The 19,356-nt window shown below is 37.7% G+C and overlaps 1 protein-coding gene across 1 annotated transcript in view; it reads left to right on the forward strand.

Annotated features, from left to right (window-relative positions):
- OTOG (otogelin) overlaps positions 1–19,356 on the forward strand; it is a 114,686-nt gene that overhangs the window by 20,725 nt on the left and 74,605 nt on the right. The window contains exons 14-20 of the mRNA XM_070744041.1: positions 875–1,020; positions 5,314–5,446; positions 6,284–6,461; positions 8,470–8,594; positions 9,966–10,178; positions 12,171–12,336; positions 18,479–18,553. Of these exons, the coding sequence (XP_070600142.1) occupies positions 875–1,020; positions 5,314–5,446; positions 6,284–6,461; positions 8,470–8,594; positions 9,966–10,178; positions 12,171–12,336; positions 18,479–18,553 (1,036 nt within the window). The remainder of the gene's footprint in view (positions 1–874; positions 1,021–5,313; positions 5,447–6,283; positions 6,462–8,469; positions 8,595–9,965; positions 10,179–12,170; positions 12,337–18,478; positions 18,554–19,356) is intronic.

Below are 19,356 nucleotides of genomic sequence, written 5' to 3' on the forward strand. Positions count from 1 at the left end.
GCTTCCTTCTCATTTCAAGCCTCATGTGTTCATCACTGCACCAAACTGGTACCTTAAGATTTATTTTACTCATATAATAAATCGGAACAATTGCTTTTTTGCATGTTTGTTTCTTAGGCCAGGTCAGGGGTGGGTTCTACGTACCTTCCCCACCAGTTTGCATCGTGATGGAAGTGCATATTTGGTGCATCTTTGGTGTGTGCACATGTGCGTGCGCCCTTCCTCATGTGTGCATGTGCATCACTTCCTGGAAAAGACCATCTGTGCTTGCGCAGTACTAAAAAAAATGCTTCTGCACATGTGCAGAAGAAAAAGACAAGATGGTACTGCCTGTGACACCACCGAGATAACTTGCTCAGGAGTGTAGCAGGCATGGGTCTCTGCCGCTTCCAATGAGCCAGGCTCCCATGTTACTACCGGTTCTATTGAACCGGTCCAAACAGGGAAGGAAACCAGCTCTGGGCCAGGTGAGGTATGATGAGATCTGTGCTATGACCGTGAAACAGGTTCTTAAAGGAAATAATCATTTGCAAAAAGTTGAAAGGGCTGTAGCATAAGCAAGACAGTTGTTTTATTTATCTTTGTAATCCTTGCATGGTTGTCTTAATATCATTTAGCATTTAACAGCAGACGTGGTAGATAAATCCACAGTAACTGAATTTAAACATGCTTGGGATAAACATATATCCATCCTAAGATAAAATACAGAAAATAGTATAAGGGCAGACTAGATGGACCATGAGGTCTTTTTCTGCCGTCAGACTTCTATGTTTCTATGTTTCTATGTAACATCAAATACAACATCACAAAACATTCTTGTATCATATTGAGGGGGAAAAATATCCTTGTTTTTTTCTTCATTCTTTGTTGCCAGCTCAGTGCTCGGTTTCAGGAGATATCCACTTCATGACATTTGATGGGCGCAAGTTTACCTTTCAAGCACCCTGCCAGTATATCTTGGCAAAAAGTCGTGTCTCTGACAAATTTGCTGTGACTCTACAAAACGCTCCTTGTGGACAGGTGAGCTGATAAAAGCAAGCATGCGGATGGCTTAGAAATTAAGTCACCTTTCTGAGAAATACATCTCTTGCTGCCTTCTGATTGAATGTTGATCTTCGGATCCAATACAGAGGTTCCATTCTAAAGACAAAGGCATGAGGTGCTGTTTGGATTTAGTGCAGGACAAATTAAAGGAAGAAGTGATGGATTTTTCTGACTTCGATTCACCTTCTACCAAACTTACTAGTGGGAAAAATAAACACTATTTGCCCTTCTTAGCCTGGAAGGCAGAAGTGAGCAAGCAGAGGTTTTAAATAAAATAGTGTTAGCTCTTGATTATGTTGCCAGGTTGCACATATAGAGATCTGCTCAGGGTTGCCTTGAATCATAAGATGAATGGCATAAAAGTTCGATAAATAACTCAAATCATAAAAGTGTGTGAAGCAAATGTCTGAAATAAGCTCAGCTGAGAATTCACCTATGGGAAAAAAAGAGGTGCAGAATGAAATGGGGAAAAATAATAATTAGCAAGACCTCTCTGCAAGAGAATAGCAATTCTAGCAGCAGCTGCCTTAGATCATAGTACAGTGTTCCCTCGCTTTTCGCGGGGGATGCGTTCCGAGACCTCCCGTGAAAGTTGAATTTCCGCGAAGTAGAGATGTGGAAGTAAATACACTATTTTTGGCTATGAACAGTATCACAAGCCTTCCCTTAACACTTTAAACCCCTAAATTGCAATTTTCCATTCCCTTAGCAACCATTCAGATTATTACTCACCATGTTTATTTATTAAAGTTTATTAAAAAAATATTTATTAAAGGCAGACGAAAGTTTGGCGATGACATATGACGTCATCGGGTGGAAAAAACGGTGGTATAGGGAAAAACCCCGCAAAGTATTTTTTAATTAATATTTTTGAAAAACCGTGGTATAGACTTTCCACGAAGTTCGAACCCGCGAAAATCGAGGGAACATTGTATCTGGAAATGGCCTATGAAGAAGTAAAATAGTATAAGGATAGGTAATATGGATCCCCCTCTCCACATAATAAAAATGCTTTAAAGCAGTGCCCCCCACCCTTTGGGGCACCTAGGATTGGTTCCATGGAGAGAGGTTTTTCTGCGGACCTGAAGGGGCATATTTTCACATGCTGCAGATGGGGCTTTGCTTGATTGTGAGGCCTGGTTTCCGGCATGCTGTGGCCATCTGCTGATTCAGGGACTGAGGATTAGGGACCCCTACTTTAAAATACAGCCCTGAGAAATTCCTTATGGACAGGAGAACCAGAAAATTTATACTGCATTTATTGGTAAGAGAACCAGCAACACAATGGTGTGGAAGAATCCATTTCTCCTTCCCGCTTTAAACATTTGAAATGTCAAACCTGTTCCTCAAAATAAAACAGCGGAATTATGTTGACTTCCAAAAATGAAACAGAATACGGCTTTCTTCTCGTTAGGTTTTGACCGTATTGTTTTCCTTTTAGCTTCTCTTATTTACTTGAGGTGGATGGTTTAATCATATTGTGATGCTTTATGCTCATCTGATTTCTTAGATTCCACTTTTTATTGAACAGTTTTAAAGTGTTTCATAGACTGTCATGTGATTTCTAGATAAAACTCTTTGGGTTTACAGTGGTTTCCTTTCATCATTTGACTGTGTATTTCAGATTGAAGATATGTAATAAAGCAGACTGTCCTCCAGTGAAGTATGTCTATCACCACTTTCTAACTAGTTGACCAAAAAGGTATAAAAATGGAATGATAAGATCTGGAGGCAGTAATTACCTGAGGTGGCTTAAATTATTCTGGGGAAAAGGACTTTTTACAATAGAAATTCAACATGCTGAGTTGTGAAAGCTAAACAAGCTGTAATTTCAAATATTTGGCTTCAAGTTATTTATGAAAAATGATACTTTAAAAAAAATCCTTAATAACAGCATCATTTCAACTGGATATTGTTATTTGAAAAGAGGACTCAAAATGATTCCAATCCTTTCATAGAGTTTTGAGGCTAAATTTTTTTTAAAAATTAGATTAATTTGTAAAAGTACATTGCCAGGAAATCTAAAAAGCAAGTTCAGATGTACAAAATTCATACATTTTCTAAACCTGAGGAGAAAAAGGAAGTGGAGCTTTTTGTGTTTTGTTGGTTAACATGGCTAAAATTATTTTATACGTAAGGTATTTGCATCTAGAAAGCACTCCATAGTTCTCAGTAATGCTCCAGTATGTCCATTATTACATTTATGGCTTGTTTTGAATTACTCAAACATTACTTTGAGATGGCAGCAACCCTTTATAACTAAGTAAAACGCTGAAATCAAATATCAGACTCTCAGGTTTATTAAGAGAGATTAAATATCTACATGAAACCACTGGGTGAGATAATCGAAGGGCATGGGGTGAGGTATCATCAATATGCGGATGATACCCAGTTGTACATCTCCACCTCATGTCCAGTCAACGAAGCAGTGGAAGTGATGTGCCGGTGCCTGGAGGCTGTTGGGGCCTGGATGGGTGTCAACAAACTCAAACTCAACCCAGACATGACGGAGTGGCTGTGGGTCTTGCCTCCCAAGGACAATTCCATCTGTCTGTCCATCACCCTGGGGGGGGGAATTATTGACCCCCTCAGAGAGGGTAAGCAACTTGGGCGTCCTCCTCGATCCACAGCTGACATTGGAACATCATCTTTCGGCTGTGGCAAGGAGGGCGTTTGCCCAGGTTCGCCTGGTGCACCAGTTGCGGCCCTATTTGGACAGGGAGTCATTGCTCACAGTCACTCATGCCCTCATCACCTCGAGGTTCGATTACTGCAACGCTCTCTACATGGGGCTACCTTTGAAAAGTGTTCGGAAACTCCAGATCATGCAGAACGCAGCCGCGAGAGCCATCGTGGGGCTTCCCAGATTTGCCCACGTATCTACAACACTCCGTGGCCTGCATTGGTTGCCGATCAGTTTCCGGTCACAATTCAAAGTGTTGGTTACGACCTTTAAAGCCCTACATGGCATTGGACCAGAGTACCTCTGGAACCGCCTGCTACCGCACGAGTCCCAGCGACTGATAAGGTCCCACAGAGTTGGCCTTCTCCGGGTCCCGTCGACTAAACAATGTCGTCTGGCGGGCCCCAGGGGAAGAGCCTTCTCTGTGGCGGCCCCGGCCCTCTGCAATCAACTCCCCCTGGAGATTAGAACTGCTCCCACCCTCCTTGTCTTCCGTAAACTACTCAAGACCCACCTATACAGCCAGGCATGGGGGATTTGAGACATCTTTCACCTACGCTCCTTATAATTTATGTTTGGTATGTATGTGTTGTCTGGTTTTAATATGATAGGGTTTTAGTTATTTCTTTTAATATTAGATTTGTGCCACTCTAATATTGTTTTTATCATTGTTGTGAGCCACCCCGAATCTTTGGAGAGGGGCGGCATACAAATCTAATAAATAAAAATATAAAATAAATAAATAAAATTTGCTGGTGGCCTATGACTCCTCTGGCTGGCCTTAATTACTCCAGGCATGCAGGCCTTATTCTAGGTTTGCACTTCCCCATTCAGGAGTAATGTGGAATCTAGGAGGAAGAAGAGGAGGAGCCTATTCTCAATGCACGGGGAGGCAGAGCTGGCAGCAGGAATGGTTTCTCGGGAAGAGGTCTCCTCGGGAGTAAGACTTGAGGCTAATTGGCCACTTCCCCAGGCTATTTAAGAGATGACAATGAAGGAGCCAATTTGCTGGAAACAACATATTCATATTCTTTTATGTCTTGACTCCAGAAATGTTTGATCAGCTCTTGTTTTCTCTCTTGGCATTTTTCCTGCAAATTGCTTCTGGGCATTTTGCCAACCATCATAAGATCTCTGTCATCTTTACAAAACTGTTTACTCAGAATTGAGTTATTATTTTGTGGACTTGTGCTGGATGTTAATGAAATTGAATTAAAAACTGGTGTTCAGAAAAGACTGCTTTAAACTATATTTGTGTTTGACTACTACTAATAAAGATCATTAGCAGTCCTTAATTAGTAAACTAAGGTTTGTACAGACTTTGTGTGCAGCATTCTTTGTGGTCCGAAGCTGGGGAAGAATAGTATTCATGTTTTATTTTTTATATTGTGAACCGCTTTGAGTCAGAATCTGGCAGCATCAAAATTGAATTAAATAAAGTGAAGCAGCAACTATCTCTGAGATCATAATTTATCTCATATTCATTTACAACTTTTCTCCCAATGAGAATTATTACAGTTTACACCTTCATCCATTATAAATTCCACTTTATTTTAAGGCATTTTTTGTTTTCATCATCTTTCTAGAATCATGATGGAACTTGTATCCAATCAATCAGTCTTATTTTCAGTCAAGATTTTAGGAGGCAAGTAACTCTGACCCATTCAGGAGATGTTTTGGTACATGATCAATATAAAGTTAATCTTCCATATATTGATGGTAAGTTAGAACAAATTCTAATAAAAATAACATTACAAATATGGACATTATGATTTTAGTTATATGTTGTTTGCTATGGAAGTCAGAGGTTTCATGGTCCTCTATTTGGTGTAGTTTAGATCACTTATTTATTTATTTATTTATTTATTACTTAGATTTGTATGCCGCCCCTCTCCGAAGACCTTTATGCTAAATTCTCTATTTGGCTGGAATTAGGGATGAGAAGTAAAGAAATTGACCAATATATTACAGCAGAATAAGTCAGTAATAGATCATCATTCAGATAGAAAAAGAGATATTGTATAAACTCCCAAATAAGCTGAGAATTTTAGGTTCCAAAATTCATCACCCATATTGGGTTCAGCCTTATTCGCAAGTGTTATGATTATTCATTCTATATCATCTGTATTATATCCCCTTGTTTGTATCCCAGCTAAGAATCACAAAAGGAATATTTTACTTTTTATTGATGGAGGAAGTGGCTTCAGCTCAAATCTGAAAGAACTTGTGTAAAACAAATTACTTTGGGAAATGTTCTATATAGCTTCAACATAAATACTGTAAAGTCAGTTGTACAGCAAATAATTCCATCCCTTCATCATTAAAAAAGTATGTAAAGTATTTGAAAAGGCATCCAAAGTTTAGATTTCCATTACCATGAACAATCAGTGCCATAAACCTGGAAATGAATTTAGTCTTGAAGTGGGGTGAACTTTCTGAAATGTGGAGTCTATGGATTTCCATCTCTAACAAGCTTTAAGCAAAGGGTAAAGTAAAATTAGCTTTTCAACAGTATTTGAGGTTACTATTGACATATTTTCTATTTTTGTCTTTTAGATTCCTTTGAAATTAGGAAACTTTCCTCTGTATTTTTACAAATTAAATCATACATTGGCTTACAAATACTTTATGATTGGAAAGGTTTAAGACTCTATCTTGAAGCTGACGCTCAATGGAAAGATGATACTATTGGTCTCTGTGGAACTTTCAATGGAAATACTCAGGATGATTTTTTGTATGTATAATCTAGAAATACATTTTCATAAATACTAAAAAAATATTTTTTAATCACTGGAGTTTTTCAATAAGTAAAAAATAATATCGAACAAGTTCATTATTAGAAGAAAAGAAATAGCCATATTTGTAAGTCATTTATTTGAAGTGATTTTGGGTGGTGGCCCTAGGTGACAAGAAAGTTAAAATGGTGATGGTCATACTAACTGACAACCTATTGCAGATCCAAACAGTATGGCCTTTTGTAATTGGCAGATAGAAATTTTGTAAGTGCACATATTTTGAAAGTGCTGTTCAAGATTTGTTAGCGCGACACCCAGTGTGCCAATAACCATTATGACCAGCATAGTGATTATTGGCACACTGGGTGTCTTGCCCAAAATGTATGGTTTAGGCCATAATATTTCAATTCTGATTTTCAGATACTTTGTGATCTTCTCCAATTCTTTGCCTTATTCTATCCCCATATATTCTTCTTTTAGCCACAGTTATATTTGGTGTGTCATAAAGCAAGACTTTGTCAGTCTGTATTTGGAAATCCCATAATATTTTAACCTAATCATTTTTTTTACTATTTTTTTCAACTATACTTTCAAGCATTCACTTTAAGTAACCCTTCTTTTTTGATCCAATTTACAATAGCAAGCCATAATGATGTGATTTTTTAGTATACTTATTGTTATGGTTCATTGCATAGTCAGCCAGATATTTAAACTGGATTGGCCTTTTTATTGACTTACCATATCTTTCCTATTGATCTGGGATAGGCAGATTATGTTCTTTTAATTATTAAAGGTATTAAGGGTGTTGTCACAGGATGCTCTAAATAAATAGAGCTAATGCTGCAAATATTCTCCATTGCTAGTAGTAATTTGTTTCAATCCCTTTTTCACAATGCTATGGGCACTGAATAGGAGCTATACAGTACTGCCAAACTAAAGCAAAGTATAGATCATATTTTATATGCTATTTGTAGGTATACTGTAGTATAGTTAATAATTGTCTTGCAGGTAAGGTGAAATAGTTCCCCAACTCACAGATGGTGGGCATTACTTAGCTTATACTTATATGTTATAAGTATAAGCTAAGTAATTAGCTTATTATCAGGAATAATTTGGCAATTCTGGGGTTTATGATGCAGCCTGTTGCAATGGCTTTTTTCTTCTTCTTAATTTTAGATATTTATGCATTGTTCATATAGAGTTCTAAACATTTCTAAATGTTTGGCTCACTTCATCAAATACAGGGTTGTTGGTTTTTTTTGTTTTGATAACCTCCTGATCAAGAGTTTCAAATGTTCAGGCAACAGAACTTGTTAGTCACCCCCTCCCTCCAAAAAATCTCTCAACTCCTGATTAAGAGACAAAACTCTGATGACAGCAAATTGGCTGTGTTTGAATGAACTTTTTCTCTTAACAGGACTTCATCTTGTTTTCATAGAATACTAGAATGATAGGGTTCTGTGTGGAACATAGTTTGAAAAACTTGTTCTAAATATGTAGTTTTGAGTGGTGTTTCTCAACCTTACAAACTTTAAGATGCATAGATTTCAACTTTGAGTAATTCCCATCCTGCATGGAGAATTCTGTCCATGCATTTTAAAGCTGCCAACACATGCTTAGAGCAATGGCTACATTAGTAGTTTTCAAGTCCTTCAATTTAAATTTAGAAAGGTCATCCTTAGTTATAATTGGATTGCCTAACGTTTTTATAAAATGAAATATTTTTTCACGCAAACTCATTGCAGATATATTGTTTAATTTGTCATACTATTTTCTTTTTCTGCACAAAAGGTAATAAGTAGTATTTTTGTAGGGGTGTAGTTTTAAAATATAAAACATTATATAATGTTTTATAATAAGGAGATTTATAGACTTCTGATACCAGGACCACATAACAGTTGATTCTATTAATATCACTGTATGCACCCAATAGTTGAAGTCTGTGTTTTTAATTGATGTTACTGCTTATTTTCAAAACCAATTATTTGCTAAAAATCAATAAAAAAGATCTCCAGTTGGAGTGCCAGAAACTACACCTCAGCTTTTTGGAAACTCCTGGAAAACATCATCATCTTGTAGTCCTGGGTATGACAGTTCATCAATAGATCCATGTGATGTTCATTTACAAGCAGGTGAGTATGATTATGGAGAGTAACTATGAGAAAATGTTTAATGTTTAGGGTTCATTTTGAGTTTCTGAATTTGTGCTGTTTGTATGCAGGCCCTTAAACCTTAATTGCCATTACAACATTAAGGAAATATCTGGCAATATAACCTAGGCCCAAATACCTATGTTAACACAATATCCTTATAAGAAGAAGATGACTGTTTTATAATGTTCTGCTCATGGTGCTCTATGCAGCACTATGGATATTTCGTTAAAAATTACAGTTACCATTTATCATTTAATTTCTGTTGCATTCGGTGTTGTAATTCAGGCCTTGAATACTTTGCTTCCTTCTATGGCTAAAGTAGATAAATGGATTCTAAATTGCCCCAAATCATTAAAAAATATTGTTTTTAAAAAATATAAATAATAATCGCAAAACTCTGATTAGGTTCCTGAGTAAATTTTGTTGTTGTTGTGGCTCCTGCAAAACAATAGAGGTTTAGAGGATACATTTTCTTGGTAATACTGTTTGCATTGCAATATTATTACCATTTTTATGTGAAATAACAGAATTTAAATTCATCAGCTAAACAGTGATTAATTGTTGAAGCAGATCATCCTAATGTATGAGGAACCTGGAGCCCTTCAGATATTGCTCAGATAGAATTCTCAGCATTCTTTATAAATAATCATCTGATGGAGCTACTGTAACTTATATCTCTGCAATATGTCTAGTGCTGTATGATCACCACAGTGCTCCAAATATAAATAAAGAATGAACTGTATGAAGAACAGAAGGAGATAATATTTATGGTGATTGCATTTCAAGTGTTCTTGAAAAAAATCAGCACAATTTACACCTACAAGTTCAGCTTCTCTGATAATGTTAATTATCAAACTTAATATTAACCTCTCCAAACTTGACTGTAAAAAATATGACTTTAACAATCGAGTTGTCGAAGCGTGGAACTCATTGCCGGACTTAGTGGTGTCAGCCCCCAGCCCCCAACATTTCTCCCTAAGACTCTCCACGATTGACCTCTCCAGGTTCCTAAGAGGCCAGTAAGGGGCATACATAAGTGCACTGATGTGCCTATCGTCCCCTGTCCAATTGTCTCTCCTTATCTCATATATCATATATTTTCTCTCCTTTCCTTCTACTTCTCTTCTTTCTTACTTTCAATCTTTATATATATTACTTAATGTCTATTCTCTTTCATATGTATTGTATATTGGACAAAGAATAAAATAAATAAATAAATAAATGTTGGTTATCAGAGAAGCTGAAATGGACATTTTTGTTCCCCAGGATAAAAAAAAAGGCTTTACAATGCTTTTAAAATTAAAGGATCCCACACTAAAACCTGGTTATTTCTATTTATTACTTTGACAGCTGCTTATGCAACAGAAGCTTGCAGCATCATTACCAAAGAACTCTTTGCCCCATGCTATACCTATCTGAGTCCTCTCCCCTATTTTGAACAGTGTAGAAGAGACACCTGCAAATGTGGGCAGATCTGTATGTGTTCCGCTCTCTCCCATTATGCTCATCTGTGCCACAGATTTGGAGTGGAGATCAATTTCCGGAGTAGTGTCCCAGAATGTGGTAAGTTATTTTTCAATATCCAAATTTAATGGTGCCATGACTCAATGCCACAACAAAACGTTTTGGAGTATAAGGCACATTTTAATTTTTGAGAAGGATAATAGGGGAAAAAAAATCTGCCTACTAGGTATTCATATGGCTAGCACCCTTAGTTCGGTCCTATTATTGTGTCTCCCAGATTAAGGTTAGGATGAATGTTTCATCATGAAACATTCCTGAATCAAGCTGTTCTGAGATCCGAATCTGCCTTTCTGTTGTCAAAAAATTATTGGAACGTACCATATTTTTTTGGAGTATAAGCCGCACCTTTTTACTCCCCCAAACAGGGTGAAAACTTGGGTGCGTCTTATACAGCCCCATCCAGCCACCCCCACCCTTTGGTCTCTGCCTTGCAAATTTACCTCCTTGCAGCAAACAGCGCAACCCAGATTAGCATAAGCAATTAAGTATCAGCCTCCGACAGACAGCCGATTCAGAAACTGTTAAGTCAGGAATTGAAAGTGAAACTAGCTGCAAGGAGTCAAATTGCTCCAAGGTGGACTGCTGGCAATGTTGGACTGCTGAAACTGCTAGGAGGTAAGTCAATAACTATATATGTCTATAGAATGTTCAAATTATTACACTTATTTCTATTGTTTTAGACAACTTAACAAAATGATGAAGCTTTTTAAAATAAATGCTTGATCTGAAGAGACCCAGTGCTATATTGTGCCTGCTTTTTAATAGCAGAGGATAACTATACATTCAGAAAGCCATATCAAATTTAAAGATTTGTAAAAGTATAATCTGAAATGTAACAGTGTCCCTTTTAGTATTAAGATAAGGCAGCTGAGTTAAACTCTGAGTTAGTCATGTTTGGAGTAGATCTATTTAAATAATTGGGAGGAGTTAGTGTGACTATATTTAAGAAAACTTTCTGGTATTAATATATTGCCGTAATGTACATTTCTCCAATTCTTTGCCATATCTATGGGTCAAACATACATGCACAGAAATACACAACAATAAGTATATATAATCTGTGTTGTTTGCTGTTTGCTGAACAAAGAGGCAGAGGCCTTTTTTCCTTGTTTTCCTCCCCCAAAACTAAGGTGCGTCTTATACTTCGGTGCGTCTTATATGCCGAAAAATACGGTATGCATGATTTCTTGCCATTTTGAGATGAGAGCTATGCAGAAATCCCCCTGTACATTCTAAACAAGCATCCAGGACTCATCCCCAAAACTAGGAGGGGGAAAAATTTAAGAAATCAATTCAAAACTGCACTGAATGTTGAATGTAATAAGCCATGCAGAACTTAATTCATAACTTATTGCTAATGAAACAGTTTTTTATGCTGAAGTCTTGGGCTTTACCTAAATCTGCATCTAACTTGTGAATAAGCCTACATAATACAGTGGTACCTCATCTTACGAACGCCTCTTCTAACGAACTTTTCAAGATACGAACCCGGTGTTTAAGATTTTTTTGCCTCTTCTTCCGAACTATTTTTACCTTACGAACCCAAGCCGCTGCTGCTGGGATGAAGGGGTTTCTTTCCCCCCCCTTTTTTGAAGAAAGAAAAGGGAGGGGCGGCTTGGAGGGGGTAAGAGTTTGCAGAGAACAGCGTGCTTGCACAGGCACTGAAAGGGTGTCTTTTGAAGAAAGAAAAGGGAGGGGCGCCCCCCTTGCCTTTCTTCCTTCCCACTCACCCTTTAGCCTAGCCTTGCTTCTTCCACCCGCCCCCTTTAGCTGCTCCTCCCTGCCCTCTGTTCGCCTCCCTTCTAAAGTTTGGGATTTTCCTGAAGGTTTTGCAGGCATTATTTGCTTTTACATTGATTCCTATGGGAAACATTGTTTCGTCTTACGAGCTTTTCACCTTACGAACCTCCTCCTGGAACCAATTAAGTTCGTATCATGAGGTACCACTGTACTTTGTAACAGCATCTTATGTTCAGTGAATGTGTGTGCATTTGGCTTGTAACCTGAGAGGTTTTTTTCTCATTTGAGCAGCTCTTTCATGTGAAGATACAAAGGAATACAGTACTTGTGTATCTACCTGTGGTGGAAGCTGCCGAGCATTCTCCGTGGCAGAGGCATGCGATGGTGACTGTGTTGAAGGCTGCACCTGCCCCTCTGGAATGTATCTAAACATCAGAACTGACAGATGTGTGCCACAGTACGTTGAATTATGTTAATATTATTCCTTTATAACTGTATGTTTTCAGAACTAAGCAGTCAGTGGAAAAAAATCTTCAAGCTTTCACATAAACGGACCTGAAACACAAATTTATGTTGGACATAAACCAATAGTGGGCACGAGAGACAGTAATGATGCCACACCCTACATTGTGCCAAGTTGGATATGTGGTCATTCACTCATAGAAACATAGAAGATTGACGGCAGAAAAAGACCTCATGGTCCATCTAGTCTGCCCTTATACTATTTCCTGTATTTTATCTTAGAATGGATATATGTTTATCCCAGGTATTTTTAAATTCACTTACTGTGGATTTACCAACCACATCTGCTGGAAGTTTGTTCCAAGCATCTACTACTCTTTCAGTAAAATAATATTTTTCTCACGTTGCTTCTGATCTTTTCCCGAACTAACCTCAGATTGTGCCCCCTTGTACTTGTGTTCACTTTCCTGTTAAAAACACTTCCCTCCTGGATCTTATTTATCCCTTTAAATGTTTTGATCACCTTTCCCTTCTGTCCTCCAGACTACACAGATTGAGTTTATTAAGTCTTTCCTGATATGTTTTATGCTTAAGACCTTCCACTCTTTTTGCTTTCTACTTCAAGCAACATTAGTAAAGTTTGCCCATAATTATATTTATCTCCGGAGTCAAATCTTTTCTAGAATTTTAATGAAACATTCCCCAAAAATAATTTATTTTAGAGTAGAATAGGATAACAGTGTTGGAAGGGACCTTGGAGGTCTTCTAGTCTAACCCCCTGCTTAGGCAGGAGATCCTACACTACTTCAGACAAATGGTTATCCAACATCTTAAAAACTTGCAGTGTTGGAACATTCGCAACCTCTGGATGCAAGCTGTTCCACTGATTAATTGTTCTAACTCTCAGGAAATTTCTTACTTCTAAGTTGCTTCTGTTCTTGACTAGTTTTCACCCATTGCTTCTTGTCCTATATTTTATTGTGGGCATAACATGGTTTTTATTAGTATTGGTTAAAAGTGGATTTTTTGGATTTGGAAAAAATCCAAACAATTATGGTATAAATGGCACGAAAACAAAGATTGAAAATGTAAAAGACAAAGTACCAGTATACAAAAGAAAGATAACAATTACCTTAAGATGTATGATTTCTCTTTCTATGTATCTCTTTCTACCCTAACAGTAAATTTTACTTACGATACTTATATATGAATGTACATGTATATATATATATGAAGAAATATATCGAAAAGGTAATAGAAATGGATTAAGATCTGTTAAACTAGAACAAAATATGTGAGAAATATTTTCTTTTAGTCCTTTTTTTCTCTTTTTTGGAAAACAATAAAGAAATTATTAACAGTATTGGTTAAAAGTGAATACCAGTTAAGTTACATCAAAAAAACCATTTTTGCAGATAGGAAAAATAGCAAACACATTGATTATTTTTTTCCAGAAAGGATGCTGCAGTTAAGCTTTACTTGATTTGATTAAGTCTGTAGTCATTGTATCCTTTTTGTCTGTGTCTGGATTATGTGAAGCTAATTTTATTATAATTTCTTATAGGAAGAACAGCGTTTGCACTCTTTTTTAAAAATAGCATTTTAAAAATAAAAATACAGTTGGTACCTATGTGCTATCATTTGTAACTCATCTTACTTTCAGATCACAGAGAAGGAGAGAGGAAGGTAGTGCTTTTTACATTTGTATCTTTTGAATTCAAGGGGGAGGGGCAGATACTACTGGCTGTAAGAGACAATTATATTAGCAGTTTGTGTTCAAGCACAGACCAATCAGATTAAGCTGGGGCAGGATTAGACTGGGAAGGATAAAAGGCAGGAAAAAGCCATTTTAATTTGCACTTTCAGATCACAGAGAAGGAGAGAGGAAGGTAGTGGCCCGCCGCCTAACGGCACTCGAATCATATAACTATAAACCAAAATCAGCAAAGTTTGGTAGCAATAGGAGTTGTGGATTTTCTTGCTAAGGACTTGTATTTCAATACACTGTTAAGATGACTGGCTTGGTGCAGTGTAACACTTGTTTGGCTGTTGTCTTCCGTAGTACCTTGTGGAACTTGGGGTACTGCCCTCTTTGCATAAGGACATCTAGGTTAGATGGCGAGATCTCTAGATTGCAGTCCTTAGTTTGTAGCTTGCAGTCTGAAGTGGAAAGATTGTCCCAGCCACGTGCTGTAATGCAGCCATGTGTGCAGCCTCCACTTCCACAGCGCCCCCCGAGGAGGAGGGCTGTGTGGACAACTGTCTGTTCAGGAAGATTGCGTGCAGTTGAGCAAAAACATAGCAATTTTGGTCTCTCTGTATCGAATTCCTATAATGTTCTTGCGGATTTAAATAGTAAGGATGTTGGAGATATTAGCAAGGTCCCTCAGGCAGAGAATGAGGGGATGTTCAAAGGGGAAGTTGTTCTAAGTGAGGTACATAGTGTCATCAAACCATCAAGTGCAGTTAGTAGAAATAAAAAGAGGACACATTTTCTTGTGGGTGATTCGACTGTTAGAGGTGTTGATTTGGGACAGAGTAAGGATGTGGTGAAGGAGATGATGTGTCTCCCAGGGGCCACTGCCAGCAGGGACAGGAGGCGGATTACAAACATTGTCAAGGCTGTGAGTAAAGGTAATAATGTTGATGTGGTGGTGCATCTTGGCACAAATGATTTGTCCCAGAGAAATGTTAATGTAGTAAAAAGAGATTTTCAATGTCTAAGTGTGGAGCTGGGTAAAATAACTGATTCAGTGACTTTCTCAGAGGTGTTACCGGTTTGTGGCCAAGAGGATAAAACAACATGTATCAGAGAGTTTAATGTGTGGTTAAGGCAGTGGTGTAAAGCTGAAGGTTTTGGCTATGTAAGTCATGATGTCAGTAGGTGGTCTAATAGGGAGTTGTTTAAGAGGGATGGTTTGCATCCATCATACAGAGGTACCCAGGTGCTCGGTGAGGAATTCAGAACTTTTTTGGACAGGCATTTAAACTAGGCAAAGGGGACAGAGATGTAACTGATGTGGGTGATTTCTGTCCCCGACCAATGAGGATAAATCAGTTTTTGGAAGCTTATGAAAAGGGAGCTGCAAATAAAATAGATGTAGTTGTTGATGATAAGGTGCAAACTAATAATGAAAATAATGTTCTTCGGGTAATGTGCACGAATGCTCGAAGCTTGAGCAACAAGCTCTGTGAGTTAATGGCCATAATATCTAGAGATAATTTGGATCTGGTTGCCATAACTGAGACATGGTTTAAGGATTCTAATGAATGGGAAATATCCATACCAGGATATACACTGTATAGGAAGGATAGAATAGAGAGAAGGGGAGGTGGAGTAGCCATTTATGTTAAAGAAAATCTAAAAACAACACTAATTCAAAATACATGTCAAGATCTGGAGACTCTCTGGATTTGCATGCAAAATAAAGAAGGTTCTGTCATTAGAATTGGGGTGATCTATAGGCCTCCAGGGCAATCTGAGGAATATGACAACAAGATGGTGGATGAAATTACCCAAATGGCAGTAAAGGGAGATATTGTGGTTATGGGTGATTTCAACATGCCTGATGTTGACTGGAATATCCCCAGTGCCCTTACATGCAAAAGTAAGAATATAGTAGAGGCCTTTACAGGAGCAGCTCTGGCACAGCTGGTTAAGACACCAACTATAGGGGAGAATATTCTAGATTTAGTTTTTACGAATGGGAATTGGGTTTCAGAGGTCAAGGTGGGAGAAAATTTAGGTTGCAGTGACCATCTATGTTTGTGGTTCGATGTAAAAACTCATTGTGAGCAATCCTATAATGCAACCAAAGTATTGGATTTCAGAAAAACAAATTTTAATACAATGGGGGAATATTTAGATAATGAATTAAAGGGGAGGGATAAAATGGCAGGAGCAAGAACCCAGTGGACTGTATTAAAAAAGGCCATCTTAAAAGCCCCAGGACTGTATGTAAGACAAATAACTAAAGGTAAAAGGAAGAAGAAACCGCTATGGTTTAGCAATGATGTAAGGGCTATAGTCAATGAAAAAAAGGCTGCCTATAGGAGGTATAAAGAGTCTGGAAGTATAGCTGATAGAGAGGTGTATAAAATGAGACAGAAGGAGGCGAAACAGATAATATATGCTGCTAAAGCCTCAAAAGAGGAAGAAATTGCAAAATCTGTAAAGAAGGGGGATAAAACCTTCTTCAGATATATTAGTGATAAGAAGAAGAAAAACTGCGGCATCACGAAGCTTAGTACCGGGAATAATACATGCATTAATGGGAATAAGGAGATCGCTGACCATTTCAATAGCTACTTCTCTTCAGTTTTCTCAAAAGACACCTTAAAAAATAATACTACTGTATAGAGGGATATAGCATTGCTTCCAGCTGTACGGATTCAGCTCCAGTGATCTTAGAAGCCGATGTCTTAGAAGAACTTGAACGATTAAAGATAAATAAGGCAATGGGTCCAGATGGCATCCACCCCAGAGTTCTTAAAGAACTCAGATCTGTCATTGCTACCCCGCTGACTGAATTGTTTAACCAATCCCTGTTAACAGGAGAAGTTCCTGTGGATTGGAGAATGGCCAGTGTTGTGCCTATCCACAAGAAGGGCAGTAGAGAAGAAGCTGGTAACTACAGGCCAGTTAGCTTGACATCAGTTGTAGTTAAAATGATGGAGACTCTACTCAAAAAGAGGATAAATCAGCACCTAAAAAACAATAACTTATTGGACCCAAATCAGCATGGCTTTACTGAAGGCAAATCATGTCAGACTAATCTCATTGATTTCTTTGACTATGTCACAAAGGTGTTGGATGAAGGTGGTGCTGTGGATATTGCCTACCTGGACTTCAGCAAAGCCTTTGATATGGTTCCACATAAAGAGCTGATAGATAAATTAGTGAAGATTGGACTTAATCCCTGGATAGTTCAATGGATTTGCAGCTGGCTGAAGCGTAGACATCAGAGAGTTATTGTTAACGGCGAGTATTCTGAGCAGAGTCAGGTTACAAGCGGTGTGCCACAAGGGTCTGTTCTGGGTCCTATTCTTTTTAATATGTTTGTGAGTGACATAGGGGAAGGTTTGGTAGGGAAGGTTTGCCTATTTGCCGATGACTCTAAAGTGTGCAATAGGGTTGATATTCCTGGAGGCGTCTGTAATATGGTAAATGATTTAGCTTTACTAGATAAATGGTCAAAGCAATGGAAACTGCAGTTTAATGTTTCCAAATGTAAAATAATGCACTTGGGGAAAAGGAATCCTCAATCTGAGTATTGTATTGGCAGTTCTGTGTTAGCAAATACTTCAGAAGAAAAGGATTTAGGGGTAGTGATTTCTGACAGTCTCAAAATGGGTGAGCAGTGCAGTCAGGCGGTAGGGAAAGCAAATAGGATGTTTGGCTGCATAGCTAGAGGTATAACAAGCAGGAAGAGGGCGATTGTGATCCCGCTGTATAGAGCGCTGGTGAGACCCCATTTGGAATACTGTGTTCAGTTCTGGAGACCTCACCTACAAAAAGATATTGACAAAATTGAACGGGTCCAAAGACGGGCTACAAGAATGGTGGAAGGTCTTAAGCATAAAACGTATCAGGAAAGACTTAATGAACTCAATCTGTATAGTCTGGAGGACAGAAGGAAAAGGGGGGACATGATCGAAACATTTAAATATATTAAAGGGTTAAATAAGGTCCAGGAGGGAAGTGTTTTTAATAGGAAAGTGAACACAAGAACAAGGGGACACAATCTGAAGTTAGTTGGGGGAAAGATCAAAAGCAACATGAGAAAATATTATTTTACTGAAAGAGTAGTAGATCCTTGGAACAAACTTCCAGCAGATGTGGTAGATAAATCCACAATAACTGAATTTAAACATGCCTGGGATAAACATATATCCATCCTAAGATAAAATACAGAAAATAGTATAAGGGCAGACTAGATGGACCATGAGGTCTTTTTCTGCCGTCAGACTTCTATGTTTCTATGTTTCTTACTTGATTGTGTATAGGATTTACTTGCTAGGAAGGCACTCCAATACATGATGCTTCCTTGGAATTCTTTGTTTTCTTTAGAAAAGTTAATATTTCCAGCCATATAAATTGTGTACCAATATTCTGTACTTATTTCCATTTTCTATAGAAATGAATGCCCTTGCTATTTTCATGGTATTGACTATCTCCCTGGAGAAAATATAATCACATCTTATGGAAAATGGTAAGTTACTCTAATATTTCAGATAGTTTCCGATGAAAGTTTACACATGTCTTAATTTTCCACTGACTGGCTTGTTTTTTTTAAAAAAATATTTATCATATTTCTTAACCGCCATCTCCTCAGGATATGGTTGGATGCTGAATTTTCTTCAACATTTTCTTTTTTCTTTGATTTATTTTTCTCTTTATTAAAGAGAGAAAGAAGGGATTTACATGAGGCACCATGTTGTCAAAGGTAAAGATTCTCTCTCCCACCTCCCACCCTAATTTCTCATCACAAGGTGGATGTGATGACTGGTAGTAGGAGTTTGAGATAGGATGGTAGCAGAGAAGGTTCAGTTCTGTAATATATTTGCAATCCAGCCACTTCCTTCTTTACCTCCTCAAATACGTTTTGAAACTTCCTTTTATTATTGACTGTGCTGTCATGATTGAAATACCCGTGATATTTTCAGAAATCTTGTTCATTCAGGATATCTACTTTATGTTTAAATATTACCTTCTATTCCAACACATAACATTGGACAACAAATATTTTGCTTCATTATCACTTTTGGATGTATTTTATAAATATTTGCCTGCAAATAACTGGTAATTTAATCTATCACATATATTTATTGAAATCTATTTTTACATGATGGCACCAGGACATCTTTTATTGGCTGTGCTACACACATGAATGCAACATATGGAAACATGGAATGTTGTTGAAACACATCCAGTATACTAAGTACAACTTGCATATCTATGGAGCTGTAAAAGTAATGGCTCTGCTGCTTGGAGTGCAGCTTAGATATACCAAAT

This window comes from Erythrolamprus reginae, chromosome 1, assembly GCF_031021105.1.
Source record: "Erythrolamprus reginae isolate rEryReg1 chromosome 1, rEryReg1.hap1, whole genome shotgun sequence".
NCBI classification, from domain to species: domain Eukaryota; kingdom Metazoa; phylum Chordata; class Lepidosauria; order Squamata; family Dipsadidae; genus Erythrolamprus; species Erythrolamprus reginae.